This window comes from Bemisia tabaci, chromosome 9 (genome assembly GCF_918797505.1).
Source record: "Bemisia tabaci chromosome 9, PGI_BMITA_v3".
Taxonomy (NCBI): domain Eukaryota; kingdom Metazoa; phylum Arthropoda; class Insecta; order Hemiptera; family Aleyrodidae; genus Bemisia; species Bemisia tabaci.
Genome location: NC_092801.1, coordinates 17,137,974 through 17,152,776, shown reverse-complemented (window position 1 = coordinate 17,152,776; position 14,803 = coordinate 17,137,974). Strand labels below are relative to the sequence as shown.

At 39.3% G+C, this 14,803-nt stretch overlaps 2 protein-coding genes across 11 annotated transcripts in view; one reads left to right on the top strand and one right to left on the bottom strand.

Moving 5' to 3' along the window:
- The window catches only part of LOC109035187 (uncharacterized), a 228,893-nt gene that overhangs the window by 45,962 nt on the left and 168,128 nt on the right, over positions 1 to 14,803 (bottom strand). The gene's annotated exons all lie outside the window — the stretch shown is intronic.
- The window catches only part of FipoQ (F-box/LRR-repeat protein FipoQ), a 69,004-nt gene that overhangs the window by 48,011 nt on the left and 6,190 nt on the right, over positions 1 to 14,803 (top strand). For all 3 annotated transcript variants that reach the window (XM_072304686.1, XM_072304688.1, XM_072304687.1), the window contains exons 3-8: positions 840 to 1,039; positions 4,459 to 4,615; positions 5,656 to 5,773; positions 8,379 to 8,539; positions 9,673 to 9,778; positions 11,420 to 11,586. In XM_072304686.1, the coding sequence (XP_072160787.1) occupies positions 840 to 1,039; positions 4,459 to 4,615; positions 5,656 to 5,773; positions 8,379 to 8,539; positions 9,673 to 9,778; positions 11,420 to 11,586 (909 nt within the window). The remainder of the gene's footprint in view (positions 1 to 839; positions 1,040 to 4,458; positions 4,616 to 5,655; positions 5,774 to 8,378; positions 8,540 to 9,672; positions 9,779 to 11,419; positions 11,587 to 14,803) is intronic.

Sequence of the window (14,803 nt, the reverse complement as noted above, 5' to 3'; positions counted from 1 at the left end):
CACGCCCCAAAGTGCTTTATTCATAGCTCGTCTAAGGGTCGGTCGCATAATCGAGTGTTTTACAAACTTTTACGGCAAAAACACCCGAAAAGAGGGAACCTAACCGGCCAAAATTCCGACGGTATGAATTTGCGGCTCAAAAGGCATGGTTTCAAGGAAAACCCTTTTAAAGTTTAAATGTATCATGGCTAAGGCTCAACATCTTCGGTTTAAATGCATTCTCGTCTACTGTCGGCATGGAATTAACTCAACCATACTTGTGACGTACACTTTGGTATAGATAAATTCTTTTCGTTTGATAAAAGGTTTCATTTTGTCTTTGAACATACCCACCTAATTTCGTCAATGGTGTAGTGCTGCCATTTCCCGGAAGTAATTCCGAATTCCGAAACTTTTGAAATATCTTGGAATCTTTGAAATTCCTTGAGGTCCCGGCTATTTTTGGAATTTTCCCGGAATTTCAGGGTTTTTTGTAAGTTTGGCCGATTATTTGATCAAATTTCGTAATTCTTTGATCAAATTTCATGATTCTTCGATCGAATTCCAGGATTCATTGATCGATTTTCATGATTCTTTAATTAAATTCCAGGATTTATTGATCAAATTTTATGATTCTTTGATCAAATTTGACGAGATCTTCCAACCTAATCTGGGCGTATTTCGAAACTTTTTCCCGGAACTTTTGAAAAATCGGAATTTTCCTCGGATCTTTCGAAATCCGGAAATAATCCCGGGAACCCCAGAATCTCTGATAAAATAAAATGACAGCACTGCTTCGGGACTCGTGCTAAAAAAGGCCCGTTTTCCTGTCGGTTAATTGAGTTTCTGAATGATTGCAGACCATCGAGAAGCTCCCAGACAAAATCTTGCTGAACATTTTCTCCTACTTAACTCACCGGGAAATATGTCGGATGGCACGAGTATGCAAGAAATGGCGGGTGATCGCTTACGACACGCGATTGTGGACGGCTGTCTCGCTCAGGCCGGAGATCTCAGGGCTTCATGTTGGATCACTGGAGTCACTTTTGGCGCTTATCAGGTAAATGAGAAACTATTCGAGGGATATCAACTAATTTGGGAATTCAGTGGCGTGGCGTGAATTGCGATGTATCGACTGTTATGCCATGTGAACCTATGGAAAAGGATCGATAAACAGGGTGTTCGCAGCGAACACCTTAATAATCGATTCTTTATCATAGGTTTAAATAGCAAAACAATCGATACATCGCAATTCACGCTACGCCACTGTTTGGGATGCATGAATGAACTAATTTTAAAATTACGTTTTCTATGCTTGTTTTCTGCGGATAATTTTCATCATAAAGCGGCCGTCCATAAATTTCGTCACCCAAGTAGGGGAGAGGGGGGTCTACCGCTGGATGACGGTAGGTAACGGGGAGGGAGGGGGGATCAAGGCAAGGATGATATAAGCTTTCCTGAAGGCAAAAAGGCTGAAAATGCATGCTTGATATTTGACTATACCTACTACTGATTTTCTTTTATATCGATTTTCTGTGTTTTCCGCAAAAAGGGGAAAACCCAACATATTTCACTCAATGCTCGATAAAAGTAATTAATCATATTCTTAATGATGCAGACTATATCTGCTGATTTTTATCGATTTTCTGCGTTTTCCTTCAAAAAGAGGGGGGGGGGGGGACTACGCTAAGGATGACGTACTTTTAGAGGGGTCTAGCAATGGAAAACGGCTGGATACGTTGAGGGAGGGAAGGGGTCGAAAAATTGAAAAAAATGGGTGACGTAATTTACGGACGACTCCGAAGACCTAGAAGTGGGCTTAGCGCACTTCGCACGGTGTTTTGCGGAAGATGGAAGGTTTTGAATCCACCTGAGAGACGCTTGACCCACAGACATATCAGATTCGTAAAAATAGTCCCGGGCCGATCTTGAGAGACACTTGGCTCTCCAAAAATGACTCTGGACCGCGTCCAAGAAACTCCTTTTTCATGCATATTTTTCAGTTTTCCCGCTTCTCGGACCCAAATCTTACGCTTTATTTAAATTTAATGAAGACGTCAATTTTCATAGAGCAAATTTTGATAGCCCAATGATTGCAGGCGTACACGGAGAAAAAACCTCGTGCGTGGGACCCGAAGTTTAGGTCATATGGATCTCTGAAGTTTTCAGATTGAGCATCTGAACACTTCAGATCTAGCTGTCGAGGTTCGGATCACACATCTGAAACTTCAGGTCTTACATCTGAAGTACTTCGGTTTTCACATCCAAAAAACTTCAGTTCTCACATCCGAAAAACTTCGGTTCTCACATCTAAGTACTTCAGATGTAAGAACTGAAGTTTCAGATGTGTGATCCGAACCTCGACAGCTAGATCGGAAGTGTTCAGATGCTCAATCTGAAAACTTCAGAGATCCATATGACCTAAATTTCGCGTCCCACGCACGAAGTTTTTTTCTCCGTGTATCAATGGCGTGCTTATAAAAACTATTAATGGTGCGGAAATGAGTGGTGCACTCCTTTACGATCCCTTTCAAATCCGATTATTGGATGATGCATATTTCTCAGTTTTTCAAAGAGATGAACTAAATATCAGTGCTAAGTTTCCTGCGTGAAATATTTCGCAAAATTTTACGTGGTAGTGAAATGTTTGAAAAATATAAACATTCATTTAACGGGCTGGGTTTGCAATTCCGTGCGAAAAAGAATTACCAAACAAAACACCCTATATTTTCATTCAACTCTGGACTTGAATCCCTTTTCCTCAACTTTTCAACACATGTAATAATAATCACTGAAATCATGCATCTGTTGCCGGCAAGCCTAGGATTGCCTGAAAATTTTAGGCAAACCTAGGTTTGCCAAACGCCATTTCAAGCCAACATTTTTTTTTTTTTACCGCAAATATGACCGTACCGCTTAACTTTTTTGGGGTTTTAATCAGAGACAAGAGGCTCTCACTAGTATCTTGGCAATGGTGGAAGCTTTTACTTTCGGGACCTCTGCATTCTACCGTTGACCTACCTACATGGTTGATGTTTAACAACGTGTTGGCAGTTTTGTTTTGCAAACAAGCCGAAGTTTGGGAAACTTTTGGCTCATGACGTCACCCGAAGCTCATCAGCCACCATTTAGGTAGGTCAACAGTCGAAATAAGAGTGATGGCTGTTGCTCCCTTATAATTTTCCATAAGGAATGGACCACTAGACAAGGTACGAATTTCAGCATTCTGATACATGATTCTTAACCAAAATTTCATTCAGAACACCATGAAAATTACCAAAATCCACTCCTTACCAAGATATTTAATGATTCTTGATGCGTAAATTCAAACCACCCGCTCATGAAAACTCAACGCTCTACGTGATTCACATCGCGCGCTAAACGACATCATGACAGTATCTACGATATAAAAATCTGGCAACCTCAATCTTGATGCTTTGGCTCAGCTATAGCAAATTGCTTATAGTTTGAACAACACATGGAGGGAAATGAACATTGCTCAATTGAGAAGCTTGCTGAAACCGTTGTTGTGCGCGATTTGATTCACGTAGAGCTTTGAGTTTCTTGTGAGCGGGCAGTTCAAATTCCTCGTCACCAATGTGTAATAAAAACGTTAATATCTTCGTTAAAAGTTTATTTCAGTAATTTGCGTTGTAGGAATCGTGTTTTACGTGAAATTCTGGTTAAGAAATATGTATCAGAATGCTTGAATTCGTACCTTGTCTAGTGATCCATTGTCGAATACCCGAAAGTAAAAGCCTCCACCTGACGCCAAGAGGCCAGTGGAGGGTCTCTTGTCTATGGTTTGAATCGTTCAATGGACCACTAGACAAGGTACGAATTTAAGCAATCTGATACTTGTTTCTTAACCAGAATTTCACGTAAAACACGATTCTTACACTACGAAAATTACTGAAACCAACTCCTAACGAAGATATTAACGTTTTTATTTCACATTGGCTACAAGGAATTTGAACTGCCCGCTCACAAGAAACTCAAAGCTCTACGCGAGTCAAATCGCGCACTACAACGGTTTCTGCAAGCTTCTCAATCGAGCAATGTTCATTTTCCACCATGTGTTGTTCAAACTATAGGTAATTTGCTATAGCTGAGCCAAAGCGTCAAGATTGAGGTTGCAGATTTTTACATCGCAGAGACTGTCATGATAACGTTTAGCGCGCGATATGAATCACGCAGAGCATTGAGTTTTCATGAGCGGGTGGTTTGAATTCACGCATCAAGAATCATTAAATATCTTCGTAAGGAGTTAATTTCGGTAATTTTCTATGTGCGCATCGTGTTCTACGTGAAATTTTAGTTACGAAACATGTATCAGAATGCTGAAATTCGTACCTTGTCTAGTGGTCCATTATCTAGGATTCCCTGGTTTTCTTCACGTGCCCCTGGATCATTCGTCTGAACATCCATCTGGGAGTTTTCAAGAGGCTTTTAATAATTTTTGTCTCTGCTTTTCGACAGTATCCGGTTCGGTCCATCGTTGCGGTACATCGAGCTCCCGATTGAGCTGATCACTCACACCGTTCTCCACGAGTTGGCCAACAAATGCCCCAATCTCACACACATGCTCCTCGATTTTTCCACGGCCATGCAACTCCACGATTTCAGCGAAATGCAGGTGAGTTGAAGGAGGGGGACTTTGGAAGGCTTCAGGCAGTGTTCGGAACTCGCCTTTGAGTTTCAGGAGCCATGTGGCGCATCAAGCTCGATTTTTAGAGGCCGTTGAAGATTTTTTAGGAGCCAGAGAGACTGCTTGCCTGTATATCACGGCGCATTCAGTGGAAAGTCAGATGCAAATGTTTTAGTCACAGAATTAGTAACTGTGACTTGGGAGAAATTTCGAAAAATCACCAAACGGAGAAATTAGGATTTTTTTTGGAGGAGGAGGGGGCAATTTTCATGGGCCACGTTAGCACAGAGCCTTCATTTTTTAGGCGCCATGGCCGATTTATTAGGCGTATTTGGTGCGTTGGCGCCTGTGAGTTTGGAACACTGCTTCAGGGATTACCCCGTTAAAGTCAACCATGTTGGTGAGTGAAATACGGTATCAACATAGGGCGAAATATTGAAATAATTGGACTATTTCTGCCAAACGGAATCAGAAACAGGCAACGAAGTAGCAAATCTGCCGATGTATTCGCTTCCTATCCGTGCATGGAGACTATGGAGAGTTTGACTGGATACATAGAGGTAGACTTTCACTTGACACCGGAGTACCTATCTATTACGGCCTCAACTTTGTCAGTTTTTTTCCGAGCTTGATTGTTCGTTTTGGAGAAAACCAGTGGAAACCAAGTTTCTTTCGCAAAATTTTACCTAGGAAAAATGACCTCGTCATTACCTTAGTTTTTACCCTAAATTTTGCGGCGTACAGGAGCTTCATTGATGGAAAACAGGTATTTTGGTTGCGCTTATTGCAGTTTCGCCTTCAATTTTCGATGTAGGCCAGGAAACAAACTTTATGCATCAACACTTATCAACGAAATAAAATAAATAATAATTAGAAATACTGCTAAGAAATAAAAGGAAACGCAAATTCTGAAGAGCGCACATCAAATTGCAAAATAATTTTCTTATGTATTATTATGGGTGTACTTTTTCTAATTTAGCCAATGCCGATACTCCGCCCCTTAAAACTTTTATTGTTATGTTTTTCAGGCATTCCCAACAAAGTTAAAATATTTATGCATTTGCTTGTCGGAGGTCATTTTCATGGAAGGTTTCATGAGGAAAATCTACAATTTTATCAATGGACTGGAAATATTGCATCTCATAGGTGAGTGTAAAGTGGAAAAATTCCAATATCACGATTTGAAATTTGTATGGCTAATTGTGAAATTGTTTTGTCAGATGCTAAGACCGGTAGCCAACTTTTGAAAACCTGTATAATTTTGCATATTTTTGATGAGGATCTTTTCAGTGACAAAATTTTGAACAAAAATATTGATCAAAACTTAAAAATATTAGAAAAGATTTTTTATTATTGCTTCTGTGTTGTCAAATTTTTGAGTAATCTATGTTTTATGAGGCATCAAGAAATTCTGAGATAAATATTCATCTCAACCTAAAAAACTTGAACGACAATCATGGATCGACCAAACTCACAAAAAAAGTTCTATCTACATATTCAAACATTTTCTAGCCTAGTTCAACAGGAAATAATCTCCGAATTAAAATCCAAGATAGATTTATGTATCATGTGCCAAGGCATTTAACGATATGCCGAATTTGGCTATTATCTTGCGACATATATCGTCAGTTTCCGGCCAAAGTATCACAAGACATACAACGTTCAAACATTTCCGCCGCCTATATTTTTTACAGAGAAATAGTCTGTAAAAGCTGTTTGAAAATTTCACTAAATTTTATCGGCAGCACAAAGATATTTCAGTGAAATTTTCTGACAGTAGCTTCGTTGAACGATTTCTTTGTAAAAAAATAAAATGGCTGCGGAAATTGTTAAACGTCGCGTGGCGCTTGTGATACTTTGGCCGAGGGTGACGATGTAAATATTGCACTGACCGTCAAAATTTAATTTACCCCTCGCCCACTCAGATATCGACGCAGCTTTGAGATTCCTTTCAATGAAATCAGCAAACTTTTCATCGGGAAAGTGAATTTCACAATAGGGTGAGGATTTTTGTCGAGAGAGTCGTGGTGCGGCTATGTCGTGGGCTAAATGTAATGTTAGTACGTACTTTTCTGCATGTCCATCGTTCCGCCGGCCTGAGACAGTTTCAAAAATAGATGCACCGCGAATCTCATGAGAGTAAGAGCTCTGAAACGAGGTTCAAAGAATTGACAAATCGCAACACTAGTATTTGCTCGTTGTTTCCCTATGCCACCAAGTTGCCGAACAACGGCGCAAACATGATCCCAGAGGCTATTTTAAAAGTTGGTAACACTGCTTTTCCTTTCAAATCCATTATAAATATCGATTTTAGGCGAGGCAAGCTGTTTTACGAAGAATCGATTGTTTTACGTACTTTTAAATGTGAAAAAGGAAGAACAGTGTTACTAACTTTCAAGCATCGCCTTTGCACGATCCTCCAATTTCTCGACATCTGAGCGGAATATGCTGCTTGTTGATAAGATTTGGCAAAATACGTCGATTCCCAGACGAAGGAATTTACCAACGTCGCCAAATTTTCTTTTACAATTTTCATTTTTACTCGGAGACTGCTCAACACTTTTCAATAGAAATTTCATAGATAAACCCATGGATTATTTCTGTAAATCAGCTTAATTTTGGACAGATTTGATGCTGCCTTTTTTGCATGAAAAAAATAGTTGTGCCAGTAGATTTTGCAACATTGGAATGGGGTACGTTTCCTTGTCTGAGACACGACGAACAAATGACATATTTTGCAGTTAGGAGCCACGATTGCTCGTTACTTTATGAAAGCGCCTAATTGCATGGGAAAACTAATGACACATATCATCGTTTCCCAGATAAAGGAACGTAAGTCCACTTCCAAGGTCGCCAAATCGACTCTAACGATTCAATTTTTTAAAAAAAAAAAAAAAATCCACCTGCTTAGGCTCCGTTTAAAATTGTTCTGATTTTTGTCAATGTAATCAGAGGGAAAACCAGTGAAATGCTTCGTTAGAAACGCTCAACAGCTTTTTCCAGTGAAAACATAATTTACAGGTGAAAATTGTGTATTGTTTTAGAACGAATGTGAAATTTAATTACGCTTTGCGTGTGGATCTTGACGACAAGAGTCTTCTCTAAAATTAGCCGGAAATAACGGTTCCAGAATGCAAAATGTAGTCCAAATCGCCGTTGCCCTCACGAAAGAACGTAACAATATGCATTAAGACATGAGCCCTGAGACCCATACGACTACGGGCATAACAGAGCTCACGTCATAATGCACATAGTTTCATTTGACAGAGATACGTCCGATTAAGCTAAATTTCTCCTCGTATATAGCATTTTTATCAAGAGAATTGTGGTCATTTCCAACTGAAAATTTCACTATTTTTCTCCTGCTCTCATAAAAAAATTAGACAAATTTTGGACAAAAATTGCACAGACATATTCTCGCAAAAAAATTGAATTTTTAAAGTCTATTTTGCAACTTTGGAATGGAATTGCGTTCCTTCGTTCGGAACGGAGATCATGAAGGAGCTACATCTGATTTTTGTTTTCTTTGCCTATTATCAACAAAAATTTGATTTCTGGCTATTGCCATCATTTCATCATTCATTAATTTTTTATTACATATTGTGCTGCAATTTGAGCTGAATTGAGTTGGGGAGGGGAACGAACATTTTCTTCCAACGCGCAACACGACAAAATGAGGAATTTTCACGGCAAGTTATCCTTTATAGTTTATCCCTTTCAAACAACTTATAGTCATTTTCCCTTCCTGCAGGAACATATGAAAAAGTAGAGGAGGAAGAAGAAGAAATTTATGAAGTTATAAACGTCCACAAATTGAAATCAGCCACACCTAACTTGCGGGTCATCAACTTGTACGGAATCAACTTCATCGATGACAGCCATATCGACGCTTTTAGTTCAAATTGTATTCAGGTAATCACCAAATGAGCAATAAGCAAGAGAAATCAGGGGTTGTTTTTGTGCTGTGAAAACGCACAACGCCTGCATAATCCGAGAATGCAGTGAGCATTGCTTTCATGCTCGATAAGTTGCCTATTTAGCGCCTTGGCGCGCGTCAACAGGTACGGCTGAGACCGAGAACACCAATACTGCCGTGCTAAGGAAGAACATCGTATGAACATTCGAGAGTTGCCGATTTTCTCCGATAAAATGTTTATTTTTGAGGAAAATTGTCGATATTTTTCCTTGAAATTTTCAGACTTTTTCGATCAAATTTCAAGCAAAATTACCTGAGAAATCGGCAGGAAAATATTCTCAAATTTTCTTGAAAATTAGTGATTTGTCCAACGCTTGACCCAAGTGACCCATGCGGCGTGTTCCCTCTGCACTGCAGAATAAAGGCCACACCAAATAAGTTTACGAACTTTTAGACTGCTACGGAAGATCTTCCTTGGTTCTTCCATTTACTTTACAAGAAAATATTGCGTCAGACGATCTTCTGTCGAAGTCCAGAAGTGCGTCAACTTTTTTGACTTGGACTCTACCGCTCGAGAAAGTTTATTAACTCGTTTCTAGTATTGCTGTATTTTGATTTGTTGATACATTTCATTAAAGTCTTCCTTTTTTTAATGTACAACAATGCAATTGTTCACTTGCAATTGATGTGTCCTGAGTTTTCTCCTTCTCTTGAAGAATACTCCGTAAGCAAATTCAAAAAATCATGTTGATTGATGTTTCTTCATTTCAGGAAACACCTAGCATACTTACATACGTATTAAAATATTACGAGATGCATGCTTTAAAACACATGCCACATTGTGGTATTCGATTATTTTTCTTCGAATTCATGAAACACAGAACACACATACATCAATTTTAAAATATTACAAGATACATGATCTCCAAGATGCATCGGTGACCTGGCAGCAAAAGGCAGCAAATTATCGACATTAAAAATTGAGTTTAATTTTCAACCGATGCTCATCAAAGGTTACAAAATTCGAACTTTCTGCTTTGACGATATGTTGAAAATTTCTTACGCATATTCTCTGTGAAATACTATTTTAATTTATCATTTTAACGGAATGGATTCTCTTCTATTTCAGTTAGAATGTTTGGCTGTGAATTACTGTTCGAAAGTCACGGGATCCACGATGAAAACTTTATTCCAAAGAAGTAAAAGACTGAGATGCCTCCTTATGAACCAAACAAGTAAGCTAATAGTTGATACTAGGGGGCGTACCCCCTGGCCGCTACGCGGCCCAACCCCCTGAAGGCGCTCCGCGCCATCAATGGGCCGCTTCGCGGCCCTATTTTTACCCTCCTATCAGTGTTAGTTTTATTTTTACCCTAAAAAATTACGACATGAGGCATACTTTAATTTTAAATGTTCCTGTTGCTATTTGTTTTGTTGACTTGACGAATCTTTACAAATAATTATTATATTTTTAATATTTTGTGCTCGGCACTCGAAGGCTTGACAAACAGGGCCATGCCCTATTCGTTAGTAGAAGAAGACTTAAAATTACTTTAAAATTAAAAGGACGCGTTTTGGAATGACTGCTTGATGAAATATTGCAGTAAAACAATGAACAATGGTAGAGTCAGTCAAGTAATAATTTAGATTTCATGAGTCGGGGATCGAACCCACACCGAGTTCACAGTGGACGCATTCGACATCTTAGACGACTCAGCCACCTCTCATCATGAGGTCTCAGGTGTGAATCTTGTGTAGATAAGTGTAGAGCTGATGCGCAGGCTACCCAGCTACTGCGCAACCTCCTCGACCACTGCGCATCCTCCCGCGCATAGCGGTAGCAGTACCGGAGCATTCTGTAAACTCACTCACTTTTATAACGTGATTTTAAAAAAACCTGGGTCCTTTTTCCAAAATCTGATTAAAGCGGGCTCATCTAGGGCTTATTACCTGTCGATTTACGCAAAAATCATGGAAATCGGCCCGGTAGAACGCTCAAACGAACTATGACAAAAAGTATAAATTTACATTGTTTAAATGGGAGAATTCGCAACTTTACCACGTAATATAAAAAAACCTGGGCCATATTTTGAAAATCTGAAAGGAGTTGGCTTATTTAGAGACAATTGTCCGTCGATAGCCGCAAAAATCATGAAAATCGGCCCGGTAGAACGCTGGAACTAAGCGTTACCAGTTTCGCAAAATTAGGAGGTCTTGGAGCTTATAGTATAGATTGCACTGTCAAATTGAGCCATCCTAAAATCTCTCTAAAAAGCAAAATGGAGCCTTTCGAAGAAAAGTAGCAGTTCAAATAACGACTGTGAATACAGCCCGTGCTTAATTTTAAACAAGTAGGAGAATTTTTTGGTGTACATGGAGAATGAAATTTCATTTTCCAAAAAATTTCAACAATTTTCAGGTTGTGCGTATGCAACCCAACAATGCTCCAATTAATTGAAAAATCAACTTGATTTGGCACTTTTTTTCTTTTTTTAAAATTTTTGAATTAAAATGTTTCCTGTTTCTGTGCGTTTCACTACAAAGTGAGATCATGGGTTTCAGGAAATTTCATTTCGTTAAGTTTCATGAAATGTTGTAAGTATCCCTGCACAGGAGCAATTTTCTACAAGTATAAAATATTTTATAATCGGACGTATTTCTATGGAACAGAACTATGAGCAGAGGGAAAGATGGGGTGTGCTCGTTCGTGCTCGGGCCATAAGCCTGACGTCACTGGGCGCTTTATATTTCCCACTCATTTTTATGGCCCGAGCACGAACGAGCACACCCCATCTTTCCCTCTGCACATGGCTCTGTTTCATAGAAATACGTCCAATCACTCCTACCCATGCGGCTAATTTTTTAATTTTCAACAGGTCTAGTGAGCGAGCATGTGATGCAGGTGGACTGGGAGAAGACAGCCCTGCAGGAACTGGACATCACGGCAACGGACTTATCTACAGAGTGTCTCGTCGATATGCTCACTCGTATCCCGAGTCTCAGGTTCCTTAGTGCCGGACAGATCAACGGATTTAATGATTCGGTGAGTGCAAACATTTCAATCTGAACCGAAGTACGCGAAAAATTTCGAAATTGCGGCGATTTTGAGTTTCGAGCGAAACGCTCTCTAAAAGTCTATAGACCGAGCTATACAAGCGATTTTAGTTCGAAGAGCGTTATTTGCTCTTTTTCCATGAGCACGTCCGCTGTTTAACCTAAAAATGTCACCGAAAACTTGAGAACTTTGTCTTGGAACTTTAGAACGCTATATCTAAATGAATGTTTGAACCTTAGAGTCAGTGAGTGCGAACATTTCAATCTGAACCGAACTACCAGCGAAAAATCTCGAAATTGCGGCGATTTCGAGCGAAACGCTCTCTAAAAGTCTACAGAACGAACTACAAGCGATTTTAGTTCAGTTTTCTCACCCTGAAGGGCGTCATCTGCTCCTTTCCCATAAGCTTGTCCGCTTTTAACCTAAAGATTTCACCTAAACCTTGAGAACTTTGTCTTGGAACTTTAGAACGCCATATCTCCATGAATTTTTGAGCCCTTAGAGTCAAACTTGCGCCACAATTTCCAGATTTTCCTCCTCTATTACTTCGAGGGCTACAACTATTGTACCCAGTTTTGCTCGTGGGAAGTTTCGTTAATGCCTATAAAATGCTAGTTGGACGTATTTCTACCAAACGGAACTATGTGCATTAAGACATGAGCCCTGAGACCCATCAGAATACATGCATGATAGAGCTCACGCCATAACACACATAGTTCCCTTTGGCAGAAATACGTCCAGTTATACAACTTGTTTCATTTTCGACGGAAGCGTACCAATAGACCTGGATGAAACATTCAAATAATATGTTTCATCATAACCTCGGGAAAATCAAGGCAGATGTAAAAGTGTTTTTATTGGTTTACCCACACACATTAAATAGGTAGTGAAAAACTTGCAACGTCGCAAGTTGAAGTATGAATGAATTAATTGAAGTATGAGTTCTACCGATAAGCAAATGTGCAACCGCGCACTGGCGCACTCGCTAGTCGAAGTCGAAGTGATACTCTTGAAGGCGCTCTGAGCAACTATTCAGCCACAGAAGTATTGCACAGTATCAGACGAAATTGAAGGCGCACTGACGTTTGTGAACGGATTGGTACCGTTCAAGAGTCTTATGATCCTGTTCGGTTCCTGTTTGGTCAATTTTTTAGAAACTTAGTATCAGGCTGCATTTTTAGACGGGTAACTTGAATTTCTACTCAAATTTCCAAAATTCAAAAATCAAAGATGGCGGATGTGGCCTAAAATGCTATCTCGGCTCCTGTTTGATCCATTGTTGTGAAAATTGGCACTAGGGGTATCGCTTGGTGCAAAAGTTAAATTTCCGGTCAAACTTTAACAATTCAAAAATCCAAGATGGCAGACGTGGCTTAAAGCGCTATTTCAGGATATTATCTTCGAAATTATCCAACTTTGCAATCGAGGTTCTTTTTCCGCGTGCAGTTTCAAAATCGATGTACTCTCTGCTAATTTTGACCTTAATATCGACGCGCTTTTCAAGTTTTTTCCGTTGAAACTGCTTTTTTATTTATTCATTTATTTACTTTTACATTCCTCTATTTTTTATTTCCTCATTTGATCATCCTGTAAAAAAGAGTCAAAGTTCGCAATCTTTACATCGTAGACGCAAAAGCGCAAAAGCGAGCTGACAGCAACACTGATCGTCAGTCAGATTACTTCGTCGATTTTTTAACTCTTCGGCTGGCTGATTATTGAAATTTATAGACAAAGCAGATAGACAAAGGAGACAAAAGAGATATTGAGGGGTCCTATTGGTGGAAGCGGGTGGCTGCAATGGACAAAGGACCAGGTGATAGACTAACTGACGGCAACCCACGAGAGACTCGATAGTTAGTCCATCATTTTCTCCCTTAGTCCATAAGAGCCACTCATTTCAATCAATAGGATCGCTTTATACTCCTTATGTCTTCTTTGTCTATTGCTTTGTCTATCAATTTCAATAATCGACCCGCAGGCCCCTTTGGTAACAATAACTCAAAGAATTTTTGGAAGATAAGTGCCCTTTTTACAGATTCGGTTGAATTTCGATGGCCCAAAAGCGATCATTGGCGGATTCAGCAAATTGGCAACGTTGTTTTTCTCCATTTAAATATATGGAAATATATCGATACTTAGAGGGGCCAGGTGCTCTGGCAATAATCGATTATTTAATATAGGTTTAAGTGGAGAAAATCCGGTGTTGCCAAATTGCTGGATCCGCCTCTGAGTGCGAGACCTCGTATCTCCGTCTGCGACGATGTAGACTTCCTTTCGTACTTTATTCATTCATTTTTGTTTTCGAAAAACCAGTCAACATAATTTCTTGAGAACTTACTTCATTTTCCCTCTTTATTAACAGAATATTCTGTGTGCATTAATTCAAGCTATAAAGGCGGCTTATCGTCTCCTAAAAAAATAAACTAGGAACGAAAAGTTTGAGATACCTATTCTGCCGGGCTAAGGAAGAACGCCGTATGAACATTCGAGAGGCCAAGTTGCCCCGAATAAAACCTTTATTTTTGAAAAAAAATTATGCATTTTTTCTTTGAAATTTTCAGACGTTTCAGATAAAATTGCGAACAAAATTTTCCGAAAAAATTGAAGAAAAATATCCACAATTTTCCAAGTAAAAGGGGTATTTATTGAAGAAAATATGATAACGTCTGAAGGCTCATACGGCGTTCTTCCTTAACATGACAGTGTTGATCACCACAGTTGGAGATACGTGGTTTGCACTTGGGTCATCGACATTCCTCACATCGTCACCTTCTGGTCAAAGTATCACAAGCGTCATGCGACATTTTAAAGTTTCGATTGCTAATTTATTTTTTTAAAGAGAAATTTTTGGTTGTATCTGTTCGAAAATTTCACAGAATTTTCTTTGCGCTGCCGAGAAAATTCAGTGAAATTTTCGGACAGCTCTTTTGAACGATTCCTCTGTCAAAAAAATAAAGTGGCGGCGAAATTTTTAAACGTCGCATGGCGCTTGTGATACTTTGACCGGAAGGTGGCGATCAATTTCGTGCTGGTCTTTTTGCCCAGTCAAGTTATTTGACAGTTTTTAGGTGATTATACGAGAGCTTTCTCAGATCTTTACCTAACCCACAACTTTGTATTTGAACACAATTCTGAAATTTCTCAATAAACGTAAACTGTTCATTTAAAGAAATAGATAGTCAAAGTTAAAATAATCTGATGTCAA